Source organism: Chelmon rostratus, chromosome 2 (assembly GCF_017976325.1).
Source record: "Chelmon rostratus isolate fCheRos1 chromosome 2, fCheRos1.pri, whole genome shotgun sequence".
NCBI classification, from domain to species: Eukaryota; Metazoa; Chordata; class Actinopteri; order Chaetodontiformes; family Chaetodontidae; genus Chelmon; species Chelmon rostratus.
The window spans coordinates 19075947-19089857 of record NC_055659.1 but is presented as its reverse complement, the minus strand read 5'-3'; the positions used below and the strand labels follow the sequence as shown (position 1 = coordinate 19089857).

The window sequence follows — 13911 nt, the reverse complement described above, 5'->3', positions numbered from 1 at the left end:
AGCATCCCGCGCCCTCCGCTTGGCTTGAAATGGGATGATATGGGATTTTTCATGTCGACGAAGATCGGAGGGATTCTTGCGCTTGCCTTGGGTAAGATATCTGAAGCTGCTCCATGCAGTTCATTTCGGCTGCCAGCCACTTTTGGACGGTCTGACAGCGAAAACTGGCTTACATCTCCTGCTTTTTAAAATCCTCCTGCATCCGAAATGTCACCGCTACGATCTTTATTCATCTCCATCGGTGTTGCATGATGAGACGTGTGCCGTGGCCAGCAGCTTGTAGTACACCCGTCGACGGTAGATGCTGGGTGTCTATACTTAGGGGATAGTGTGCCAGCTTTTGGACACGCAACATCCAGAAATAAAACACCACACATTGATTCATGTCTCTGAAATTACACTTTTATCATTACGCACTGCTATATTAGTGCTTATTTTGTGCTGTCCTCTCACAGAATGGCATGTTTTAGCGTTTAAATTGCTCTGAACAGAGTATTGCACCCCATGTGGAAGAAATGCATGGGGCTGCAGTGGTCAGGGCTATTCTCTGTGATAACATCTGCTTTACCGCCTGCTGTATCTGTCTGAAATGAAGTTTGGATGGCAGGATTGTGCAATCTTTAAATTAATAGCAATGTTAAAAAATACACAAAACAACAAAATAAACAAAAACGTGATGGGTTTTTTGTGTGGAAAAAGTTGAAGGATTATAGGCAGTGTTTGAAGCTGACTGACACTATTTCACACATTAAAAAAAATGTAAAAAATTTTCCATCTACATTTGTCAGGGACACGCTGGTGACGCTGATTCATCTTCCAAACTTCAACCATTTAAAGAAAATAGCTTAGGCAGGTTTGTAAAGTCTGGTCCAGTAAGCTGTCACATGTGCCTGTCTTGCAGTGTTCCTCTCCCTGACGGTGTCAGGAGACTCTGCAGATGTGAGGTGTGAGAACATTTATAAGGACTTTTCTGACTGTGTCCTGGAGCTGGGAGAGAGCATGGACAACTATCAGGAGAACGTGACCAGTGAGAGAGGAGTGGCGGCCGTCTGCAGGTGATAATAACTTCATCAGTGAGGGAGTGTGTGGGCAGCATGCAGCATCCATTCGTGCACATGGAGCATCCCCAACACAGTCTGTATGTTTTTATTTGAGTCAAACACGACTGATTTTCACCAGAGAAGGCAAGAACTAGAGTAAAAACCTTAGGCAAAAAACACCGATCTGCAAAACTGTGCACAAAAATTGTATTTCTGTTCAGTTTGTATGAAACAGTGCATGATTGAGTGAAGTAAGACACAGAGATGCAATATGAAGTATGCATCTCATGGCAAAATACTGGAGAGGAAGAGAGCAGATGCCATGATCTCAGAGGGAGAACAGAGACATGAATGGTGCTGAGACACTGAGCCATTGTTCTAAATAATTTATGACTTTTGCTGCAGCAGTAATGAAATTCCGGGGACGTTTTTTGTCATTGTTACTGCACGCACTCCACAACCCCAGCACACCACATTTAAGACAAAGATTTACACATAAGCCTTCTGTTGGAAATTGCCCACTTGCGATATTGTCTGTGATATTGTTTCACTCTCTGATGCAGTTGCCATGGTAATTAAAGCTCCGTTTGACTTACTTGAAGCCAACGTAGCCATCTGAGTGATGGATTATTGGCAAGTAAATGTATCCACGGCAGCCAGTGCGTGTCTGCGTGCTGTAGCCAGGATGAACTCTGAGTGAAATGGCAGACGCAGTGTTGATCTGATGATCCTTTGTTTGCCACAGCCACTGGGAAGCTTTCCACACATGTGCCCTCACAGCGCTGTCCGACTGTCAGGAGGAAGTCAGCTCCATCTGGGAGACTCTGAGGCAAGACTCCAGGAAGATGCGCTTCCAGGGAAGTTTGTTCGACCTGTGCAGCCCCAGTTCCTCTCCCCCAATAAGTTCGCCTCTTGCTGCCCTTACCCTGCCACTGATGGGCATGCTGATCGTGGCCGGGCACGACTGGTCCTCTGTATAGATGGTGGTGGGGTTGAGGGTGAGGAGATGGGAGGGGTTGAGGAGGGCCTCCAATTCCCCTGGGTTCAGTCCACCCAAGTTCAAACTCAAAGCCAAGGATTTCAGAGGGACTAATGTTTTAATAAGGATTATATGGACACAGAGCCACGGAGGTCTGTGGCAAGCCAATCAATATTTGCTGTGATGAATAATGTCTGAAATCTTCTCAAATATTTCAACTTGATCCTCCCTGATGTCTAGAAACTGAGAAAATTACATTTCTACCATCTAATCAGTCCAGGCGAGCTAAAGCAAACACTCCAAGCATTCAAGGGATTTCAGATGCAATGTGAGCAGAATCAGAACAGTCTCCAGTCAGACACCTGTGGCTCTGGGTTACCAACGTACAAGGAGTGGACAAAATATCATGAACACCTGTGCAGTCTAATTCAATCCAATACATGAACCCTGCAATGCATACTATAGATAAAAAAAATTAATAGTACTACAGTTTTGGGGGATACAACTACTTCAACATTTGTGGAGTTGTACTTGTTTTCAATATTAGACAGCAAGGTGTTCATGTTTTTCTGTCCACTCCCTGTTGCATGCATTGTATCATGTGGTTTATCACGATAGCTAAAGGAATAGTTCAACAGCTCAGATCGCTCTCATGTCTGTACGATCAATGCGAAGATACTTTAGCATTCAGCAGCCAGTTAGCTTAGCTTAGAAAATGGCTCCTATGGCTGCTCCCAGCCAATAAGTCACTCTCCTTAAAACCACAACTTGTCATTTTTACACTTTTGTATGATTAAACAAAGAAGATAAAGTGTCAATTAGTGAGCTTTAGAGGTGCTGCTAGGTGGATTTTGTTACCTGTGGACAGAGCTAGGCTAGCTTTCCCCTGCTTTCCTCCTCTTTTAGCTAAACTAAGCTAACCAACTACTGTCTGAAGCTTTATGTTTCGTGTACCAACATGAGAGTAGCACCGATTGTCACATACTTTTCTGCAAGAAAGCAAATAAGCACATGTCTGAAAAAGTCAAACTATTCCTTTAAGAGTATGTAAGACACCAAAAACACTAATTGATCCATCATGTGATTAGTTATCACATTACAATAAAAACACTTCAAGGACGCCACCAAACAGCAATATCTTCAAATCTTTGCTTTCAGTCATGACAAAACTGTTTGAATATGTTGTCTTTTAATTGATCAGTAAAGAGCCAAACTGTAAAACAGAGTCAAACATTAATCTGATCAAATCGTAATATGACTTAATTACACCAAAGACAGCGACTAAACAACATTCAGATAGGTGAAATAGGTGAAATGCCCCTTTAATAAGTGACAATCAAGAGACTTGGATGAAAATTTCGACCCCCCCCCCCAACATTTCAGCCCACTGTGGCTGATGTTACATAGCTGCTATAAAGACACCAAAAACAGACATCTGACACGGCATCATCACGCGTTCGCCTCTCCAGCTCCACCCGCCCTCTCACAGAGCCTCGCCCTGCGCTTTGGTTCACTCTTACGCTCAATCAAACTTCCGCCTGTTGATGCTTGTGTAAAAAGAAAATCCGATGTGTGACTGCTCAGTGTTGTTTCACTCCTTTCTCTTCCACCTTGTGTGAAAATGCTCACTTGCAATAATCTGATATAACTAGAGCTTAGCGTTGAAGAACTCTAAGTACTGCATAAACACAGTATGTGATACAGAGCACAGACGCTGCAGACGGCACAGATCAGATTTTCAAAGAAGGATCTGTATAAGTATGCAGCCAGAAGTGTTGTGAAAATTCCCCAAATAATCCTGTTTTAAAGCCTGAGTACCCCGACGCAGTATTTATTTCATTTTTAAACCTCTAATAATTCTCTAATGAGCCTAATTATATGCAATAGCAGAATAAATAGCTGCTCTAATACAAAACAATCATTTATTTTTGTAAAATATCTATACAATTGCTTTTGTATCAATAGTATTTCAAGTAAAGATTGACCCATTAATGTATATCATAATAATGATGTCAAGCTATATACCAGCCTGTGGTGCTCTATTTATCTGTTTCATGCTTTTAATTGATCTAATTCTAAGAAACCTTGACTTCATTTTACACAAAATCCACAAGCTTCAAAAGCAGCCATGAGCGACGGCAGTGAATCTCATCGACAGGAACCAGCTAACAGGTGATTCAGTTTGTATCATTCGCACTCGTTTGGCACATTTAGCCAATAAACCATGTGAGATGTTGCTAACTGTAATGGTCTTTATATCTCTCTGAAATGAGTATTCACGTTAAATTTCCTCCTTACAAATCTGAGCTATTACAGCTACTGTCACCTTGATTCAGAGCAAATTCAAAATGAGAAATAACATTAACTTGTTTTGTTTGTTTTTTCCAAAACTGTAACCAGTTTTCCTTTAGAACTCCTTGTCCCAACAGGCTTTATCACAATACCTTTGATTTCTGTGGTTCTGAATGTTTTCCCATCATCTATTTTATCACAAATGCATGATAATTTTAGTGACAGTGCTTCAGAATAATGAACACTCTGTTGATTTTACCCTGCACAAAGTGTACAGTGGTATTGATCTGTGCATGAAGTTAGGCTACAGCTCCTCGGTGTATCAGCATCCTTTTTATGCAGATTCATTACCCGCCCACCCCCATCGCCTCTACCTACATTAGCATGTTTGTTCTAGCTGTTTCTATTTATTTCACGTGTGGCAGCATTCTGCCATCCACGGTGTGTCTGGTGCTGAGAATACAAAAACAGTTGTGACGTCCTCAAAGCATGAGCAATATGTACAGTCACTTCTTAAGAGAGGACTATTATCCCTTCATATGCTGTGGAAGAAAGCATGAAAATGATTGTTTTATCATAAGCATCATACCACAAGAACCCTGATGACAGATTAAACATGGAAAGAACTTCTGAATGTAAAAACAAGTTCAATATCCATGTGTTGGTTTTTTTTCCAGTTTACAGATAGAAAAACACGCTATTTACACAAGTGTATACAGCAATATATGGCAAAGTAATGTGTTTGTAATAATAAAGCACCATGTTCAAAAAAATCCAGTGTGTGTGTTTGTGTGCATCACCTTCAGCAAAATACTGGAAAGCAAAGATCTGGAAACGCAAAGTGGTAAAATAGTGGAGCATTTAATCGATGCAGTAAGTCCTCTGCTGTACTACAGGAGTTTCTGTTTTTAGCCCTCCCTGAAGCAAAGTGTCGGTAATGAGGATCACAACCAGCATCTTTCAACTCGTTAGTGCTCTCCCATCTGCTTCTTTCCACCTGGACACTTGCAGCAGAGGCAGTGGTGGGAGAAAATGAGGGGATCAGGGCCCCTAGGGGGGAAACTTTCAGAGATCCAAAGACATGCTTGTGGCGTGTCCCTCATTAGGAGACCTATCTTTGACGTCTGAAGCATAATGGCCAATTATTTTATGACCTACATTTTCCTGACCGACATTTACATTTTCTTACATTAACTGGTAGTGTTTCAATAAAACAGCATATGCACAAAAGCACTTACACAGTAACATAAGTCCTTGATTCTGGTGCCAACACCCTACATTTACATCTTCAGAGCAGAGGAAAACTACATACACTTTGTGATGTTTCTGCACTAGAACTGAATAACATGAATGGGTCCATCTCCCAAGTTATATACAATACAGAAACTCGAGTTTAAAGAATACAAAGATCGCATTGCATGTGAAAACTTTCAGAGCAGTCTTTGCTAGAAATCATAAAATGCTCGGTGATGCCTTCTTCGACAAGTCATGAGTTTGAACATAGCTCCAAGGAGTACTTTGACATTTTGGGAAGTAAGCTTATTTGCTTTCTTGCCGAGAGCTAGCTGAGTGCATTGATATTACTCTCATGTCTGTGTAGCAGCCAGGTATCTTAGCTTAGCATAAAGGCTGAAAACAGCTAGCCTGGCTCTGCCCAAAGCTAACCAACTATGCCTACCAGCCCCTCTACGGCTCATTAATTACACATTATGTCTTGTTTAATTGTTTAATATGAACAAAAAGTGAAGTGTAAAAAAAAAGAAAGAAAAAGTCATGGTTGACTGACAACCACGTCTCTCCCTCAGTGTCAAGACAATTTCAGGAAGTCACTGCAGCCTGCCAAAAGTAGTTGGGCACATAATCCCTGTAATTTGTCATTTTTATACTTTAATACGATACATTTTTTTCCAAATAAGATAGAGCATGTTCATTAGTGGGCTTAAAGAGGTGCTGGGTTACATTTTGTTTTAGTTTTACTTAAGTTTCCAGTCTAAGCCAAGCAAGCTGCCTGCTGGCTGTAGCTTCATATTCAGTGGACAGACATGAGAGTGGTATTGATCTTCTCATCCAACTCTCAGCGAGAAGACAAATAAGTGTATTTCTGAAAATGTCCAACTATTTTGCAACTTTGAAATATCAACGCCTGCAGAATAATGATCGACTTGTACTACACTTTAGAAACCTGATTTCAAAACAAGACACTGCACAGTCCACACAGTATACGCTGACAGCTGCCACACAGGATGAAAAGATACGTGACAGGACCTGCAATACTCGAACAGAACTCTGAATCGAAAAAAGCTGGAACACTGTGTAAAACATGAATAAAACAGAACCTGCTGACTTGCTAATTCTGCTTATTCTGTTGGGACAATTTGGGACAGGAGCAACAAATGACTGGGAAAGTTGTCCACAGGTAAACAGGTTGATTGGTAACAGGTGATAGTATCATGATTGGGTGTGAAAGGAGCATCCTGGAAGGTTCAGTTGTTCACAAGCGAAGATGGAGCGAGGTTCAACACTTTGTGAACACATGACTGTATAAAGTAGGGGTGGGGAACCTCCAGGATGCATCCAACCTGCAAGACCATTTGATCTGGCCAGCAAGATAATTCTTAAATACAAAAAAGCAAAAAATGAAATCTAAATAATCTACTCTAGAATTATCCAGCAAATAAGAGAAACACTTCCAGCCACCACAGAGGTTAGTGTGATATATGTGTTCAATAATTTAGTTTTACCCAAGAAGGATGTTAGAAATTGTTATAAAAATTGAAATGACCCTTGATAGGGAAAATGTTCCCCACCCCTGGTATAAGGATATTACTATATGGGCTTGGAAACACTTCATAAAACTTTTGTCTGCAAACACAGTTCATTTGCAAATGCATTCTGTTTTAATTCACGTTTTAAACGGCGTCCAAACTTTTTGGGAAGTGGGGTTGCAATAATATGAAGTTATTTTAGACTGTTTAGACCATTCTTAATGAACTGAAATTGGTCCAGTAACCAGAACTGCATATTTCAGTACTCCTCATGTCCCAACCCCACAAACAGTAATTTGTTTGTGGGTTTCTGTTTTCAGAAAAACAGACATAGCCTGCTGTGAGAGCACAGCTAGAGGCTGGTTCACCTTGTCTGCATAATACATGACATAAAGACGGAAAAAAACAACACTAGCTATGCAAAATGCCATTCAAGCTTGACAAGAAAGGCCTAAGATGAGCACTGAATGACTGAGTGTACAAACGTTATCCAGAAAGATAAAAAAAAGCCTGATTTTAGACTTCTTCCAAGTGTGTGCTGTGATAATACAGATATAAGGCTCTGTTTGAACACTGAACTCGTTACTCAACATTTAAAGGTACAACGTGTAAGATATGGCCACCTGTCAAAATCACTCCAAACAAATAGGGGGCAGCATATCACCAGTTACCGCTAACTGCTGCTAACCATCTTTGTCTAAGGCTACTAGCTGCTGTTAGCTCAGTTAGCTGTGTAGCTAGTGGCTCTATTAGCTGACAGGAGAGCTCAGTGGAACTGGGCTCAGCTGCCACAAAGTGAACACAGCCTCCGAGACAGCCAGTTTGATGAGAGGGAAAACAGCGCTGAGGAGATTTACAGCTCCGACCAGGACTCTGACTACAGGGATGATGAAGACATGGGAGGTGGGGACAGAAGAGGCGAGAAACAGGAGAGGACTGAGAGGGGGGGTCGGTCATCACCAGTGTGGAAAAGCAGCGTTTAGAGCCAGAATATTTTTACATGTAACTTTGAAAACCAAACCAGAGTTGGTGACAGCTGTAACATTGGAAAGACAAGGTGGTTTTGGTGAGTTTCATCTTGTTTTTGTCGAGTTCGAATGAAGTGTGTTTGACAGTGAGTTAACTTGGCAATAAAGCTCATCTAAATTTGGCAAAATAGAGAAACTTGGATTCAGAAGATGTACGGTTGAAATTTTTTGTTTAATAAGGAAAACAGGTGCATTTGGTTTATTTATTAGAATAAAAAAAGCTAAGAAAGCTTGTGAAATGGGGCAGAGTCACCGCTCACACACTTTCTCTTAGCTGAAACTACAAAGGGAGGCCTGAGCTGTAACATCGGACTATGGCCGCTTAAGGTACAAATGAGTTAGAATGCTAACTTCTGTAGATATTGCTGCAACATATGGGCAGAACTGTTAATTCTTCACATTCTGTCGATAACGTTACTCCGTTTTTTGAGTAACCAAGCTAAAATTCTGGCCATATCTTACACATTGTACCTTTAACTTTTAGATACAGCTGTAAGAAAAAAAATTATACAAGCTGCAATAGTAAACTTTGCATACTGGCATCTCTAAATTGCAGTGAATTTTAAAACCAAAGTAACCAGTAACGACCAAGTTTGTTTGCCCACCCAGCCTACTTGAAATTATACCAACAAAAAGAGAGAAGAAAATGTCTGCTGTTGACATATGTTGCTGTCCTGCAGTTTGTATTTACTCTGAAGTTTCAATTGCTAATTTCCTGTGTGTGAAAATGTGTACATAACAGAAATGTTGTAACTCTCAAAACGAGGGAATGCTCATGCTTAAAATGAAATGTGTAAACTGATGCCTGATTCATAAGTATTAAAACACATATCGCAATATGTTACAGAGTTAATACTATCCAATATTTATTGGACAGCTATGAATAAATAGATCAGTTCATCTGGTGTATAACTTGAAGAAGAAATGGACGACAATCCAACATCTACGCTGATGGGGGTTCACGCTCCCTTTCTTTTGCAAGCAGTGAAAACTTCCTCTCTGAGCCAGTTCTTCGGGGGTTAAGCTTCCACAGACTTTCAGTGAGGTGTCGACAAAAATTCACAGGTTAGATTTGGGTCCACTATTGACTGGAATAGCCCTAAGTTCAGTCCGCATGCACAAGTACTCTCCAATAACAGCCATCAATGCCATGCAGGCTACATTGACGAGCCACCAGGACAAGGCCGCTGGAAGATGAGCATTATAGATCCAGCAGCCAATCATATGGAAGAAGTGCACAGTGACTGTGAAGTCCAGGCACTGTTTCCCTCGACGGATGAAGAACCACAGACCGAGGGCGCTGCAGGAACAATGAGACAACAATGAGAATTTTGTTATCAGCCTCTCATTTATTTTTCACATCAGACGTGTGTGGGTATTAAGATGCCCCTACAAAGTTGGAAAAGTTCAAGGCTTGTCGTGTACGAAATCTATAGAAATTATTTTTTTTATTTTTATCCTTTGTGAATAAGCACCTTTTTCAACAGTGTTCAGGCCAACTTTTGCAAATCCTTCAGTTGTGCAGGTGTGACTAAATCCATTATGCCCTTTGAACTGTTTGTATCATGACATGTTAGAACAACAGCATTTTAGGGAGAGATGTCACAGCTCTCATCTCTTTGGCTGTGCAGAGCAAAAAGAAGTCCCAAAGTACAGAAGAAACTACTTACCAGGTAAGAGAGTTCAAGATGAATGCCATCATTGAGAGTCTTCCCTGCATTGTTGCAAAACCGAGAACCTGCCAAACAAGAGCAAAGATTCAAATACCATTTCAGGAGAGTACAAATGTACCTCAAACATAGATCACACAGATAGTCACAGAAATATTACAACTTACGTCATAGCTGAAGATCTGGTCCAGTGACCGACTAGTTTGCACCAAACTGTCCACTCCAGCCAACCACAGGCCCAGAAAGCTGTAGTAGATGCACTGCATCAGCACAATCTGACTCACAATGAGGATCGGGTCCCAGATGTAGCTACGAAAGTGACTGGCCATTGCGGAGTGATGTTCCACGTACAGGCCCAAAGGATGTTAACAGCTGGCCCCAACCGTTACCAGCTGGCCCATCCAGTGTGACCTGTGTGTGATCTCAAACTCTGAAACAAACCAAGTTACATTTTATCAATATACTTCACAGCTTGAGTTTTGAATCTTAGCCCAACAGCTTTATGATACAGAAATATGGCCAGCTGTATTGCTGTGAGGTATTTCTGTTATAAACAGTTGTCTCTTTATCAGCACAGGTGGAAGAAGAAGTATAGAATCAAATCAAAAGGAGCACCAAATGTAAGTGTTGCATGAGTAGAAGTGTTTGAAAAACACAAGAAAGTCATGCTAGGTCTGGAGCTCACATCAAGCTCTGTTAAAAAAAAGGCAGTACAATGTAATAAACTCTATTACCTTGAAATCGTTGTGTGACATTTAAACCAATTTGTCCTTTTGGTGTGTGCAGAACATTTAATTGGTTCAATCAGAACAAAAAAAGGTCCTTATTGGCCCTCCCCGTACTGAGTCAACTACTACTACTAATCATTATCAACAGGCTACAAATGTAGTCAATACAATCGTGTCCCTTTTTATCTTTTGTGTGTGTATCACATCTAAACTTTGAACACAGCTAAAAAGTGAACTTATGAAATCGAGGAAGGCAAGGACTGAGCTTTATTATTATAGCCAGACTGATACTGGAATAATAAGGCTGCTATTTGGGAGTTTCTGACAACAATATAATCGGGCAATAGCATTTCTTTTTTCTACATAGACATACGACATGAACTATCTTGATATGGATCCCTTAGATTTGTTTTTATTATATATTGTGACCAAGATATATACGGAGCAGGCATTTAACAGTGCAAAAATGCACCTGTCAGTGTTCACTGGTGGACAAACTTATTGGAGACACTGTTTCTAAGTTACGTCTAACTTTGATGGGCATTTCTCATTGTTTACGACAAGGATGTGATGGCATATTAAAACTGGGCCAGTCCAAGAACATGTGTTCATCCAAGCATCAACCGCTATATGAAAACATCTGCTTCCGGTTTAGCTCAGTAAAATAACAGCCATAGCTGCCACTGATATCTTTACATAAATCTTCAGCCAGGTCAGCAGCAGTGCATGTGTACCACTGCTTGTATCTAGCCTCGACGGTGTCACATATGCCTGCATTTAAAAGTCACGACCAGGCTAACCGAGCTCGCAGCTAAAGTTAGCGGTCCCCAACAGAGTCAACGATTAACAAAAGCCAACATTAACCAGTTATTTTGTAGTGGCACTGTTTCGCGGGTGAATAAATTACTCAAGGCCCGCTGTGAAGTTCAATTCAAATAATCAAAAATGCCAAATTAAATCAGATATGGATTTATCCGTGGGTGGAAACAACACTTAGCAAAGTCTCTTTCTCGTCTAACGTAACAACAGCACGGATGATGACCAACAAGTTACAGCATATTAGCATGGTCGTTATCTTCTGGAGCAGAAAGTGAACAGCTTCAACAAAGCACAAAGACAACTGTTACAGACCTGAATCCTGGATAGAAGGGTTTCTGGGTGCTGTACCAATCCCTTCGGTTCCTCACTGTTAAATAAATCTAATAAATTGGGCCTTGTAGTCGACTAGCTAAAGCTTGTTGTCAACACGGAAGTCACAGCGGTGGATCCGGAAACAAAACTTAACAGCTGGCACTTTATTTTCAATGTAAAATACTTTAGATGCATTGCTGAGACAGTCTGTATTAACCTTGGTGCGAAATTAGTCTTCAGGACAAGAAAATGTCTACATTCGTGCTATACTTAGGAATTTTATTTTTCTTAGCCAAATAACTGGCGTTTTTTGTTTCATTTATGCAAGACTAACAATTATTTTGAAATAATTTCCCTTCTATCTTCCGGACGTTGTGAAAATGGTTTCAAATCACATCAAATTTTGTAGCAAATAAACAAATAAAGAACTGAAATGATAAATTAATGTGGTAAAAAAAATAGAAAAGTTCTGGAGATAGACACAAGATGAGGTTGATTTATTTGCTCTTAGGGGTTTGTTCAAAAATATTTCAGTGTTTCAATAATCTGTTGCTTTTTATTGTTGTAAAAGCGAAATAATCGAGAAAGTAAGATTTTCTCAGTCGAGAAAAAAGGAAATGTAGTTGGCGACCAAATGTCTGTGGATTTAAAGTCTCAAGAAAAGACTAATTGTATTATTTTTCACAATATTATCCACTCCCACTACTAATCTACAAGGTATTTGGAAATCCTGAAACAGATGATTAACCAATGAGTCGATCATCAGAAAATTTAGCCAAGCGATTAATCATTTATTCAAGTCATTTATTAAGCAAAAAAAAAAAAAAAATGTCGAACATATGTGGCTTCTGCGAACAGATGGTTCGCTTCTCTTCTCTGTTTAATATCGTTGTAAAATTTTTAGATAACGAGGAGTGACTTGCTTGGTAAGTTGTGTGGCTGTTGTAAAATAAACGAGAGAAAATCGATTAGATCAGAAGGATGATGAAAAACACCATGGACACAATGGGCAAGAACAAAGGTAACCCCACCTACCCCTACCCCCACCCCAGCAGCCAACTTTTCAACCATTTTCCCCGTTTCTTTGGTTTGTGGGGAAATCCGGTCTTCTCATCTTGAACTTTCCCTGCCACTAACGAGGACTCCTAGTGGTAAGATAACTTGACTTACTGTACAGCGAGAGCCCAGACACACATTAAAACTCGATGTCAGAGTAGTGCGAAAACTTTTTTCTGTGTTTGAAAACAAAAAAGGGGGCGTTATGTTGGAAGTCAGACTCGCAGAGGACTGTGGTCAAGTTTTGCTGTGGTGGAGTTCTGCTCAGAATATCTTCACTGTTAACATAAAAAACCTGAAAGAATTTAACTGAAATGCACAGTTTTGTAGAGCTTTACTGAAAAGTCCAAATGAATTGCAATGCATTAATATTAAGTCCTGTTTGAACTCTAATGAAAGCCCTTTGTTGAGAGGTTTGCTGAAACTTTCGGTGGATGCCTGCTGGGAGTGGACTGGCAATGATCATGAAAAATTAGAAGTCATTTTACTGTATTTGTTTTGAGGAAACGTACACTGTAATAAATGATTCTGTGGTCATGTAGGTTTTAACTGATGAATTTGGTAAAGTATATTCAATATTAATGTGTCCTTGATTTTGTCGTGATTATTTAAGTAAAATTCAAATAAAAATGTCTTGAATAAAACCAGCGTATTTTGGATTAATTAAATATAAGCTTTCTGTTCATGCAATTCTAAACGGAGAGAAAATTGAATAAATCCAACTTAATTGAACCTGTCAATTTTTAATTGAAAAGCACTTCCTGTTAACCGCGCTTTTTGAATTTGGCAGGCAAAACATGCAGATGGGCAGTTACCCTCCTCCACTTTACTCATCTATGTAATCTGGTTAACTGTGGTAAGTAAACTTATTTTGTCTGTACTGGGATGGTGAAGTCAATACATGTCTATGGTGCATGTTGAATTATAATACAACATGAGCAGAGCATAGCACACAGAGAGAGAGAAACTCAGCAGCAGAAAGCCGGCTTCTGTTAGCTAACTATGTTAACTATGTTAATATAGGCTAGTATTGTGATAGTGTTTCGCTTCCAAAATGGAAACGTTCGTATTGCTGATAAAAGCACAAGCTTTTACTTTGAAAGATGTCGGTTATTATTCCGATATGGTGTTGCCCATGTTGCGTTAGTGTTATTCATATGTCCTCGGCATGTACTTATTAAATCCTGCCGATAATCATGTTGGGGTTTGTGTTGCGATCAGA

General features: G+C 40.1%; 2 protein-coding genes across 2 annotated transcripts; one reads left to right on the top strand and one right to left on the bottom strand.

The window, feature by feature from the left end:
- Positions 1 to 39: 39 nt before the first annotated feature.
- Positions 40 to 2020, top strand: LOC121624871 (neuritin-like). Its single transcript, XM_041962824.1, has 3 exons — positions 40 to 91; positions 902 to 1055; positions 1786 to 2020. The coding sequence occupies exons 1-3, from the start codon at positions 40 to 42 to the stop codon at positions 2018 to 2020; spliced, it is 441 nt and encodes a 146-aa protein (XP_041818758.1).
- Positions 2021 to 4702: 2682 nt separating this feature from the next.
- sys1 (SYS1 golgi trafficking protein) lies at positions 4703 to 11762 on the bottom strand. Its single transcript, XM_041952546.1, has 4 exons — positions 11634 to 11762; positions 9942 to 10204; positions 9775 to 9842; positions 4703 to 9404 (listed from the first exon to the last, which is right to left on the bottom strand). The coding sequence occupies exons 2-4, from the start codon at positions 10101 to 10103 to the stop codon at positions 9164 to 9166; spliced, it is 471 nt and encodes a 156-aa protein (XP_041808480.1). The 5' UTR covers positions 10104 to 10204; positions 11634 to 11762; the 3' UTR covers positions 4703 to 9163.
- Between the last annotated feature and the right edge of the window lie 2149 nt (positions 11763 to 13911).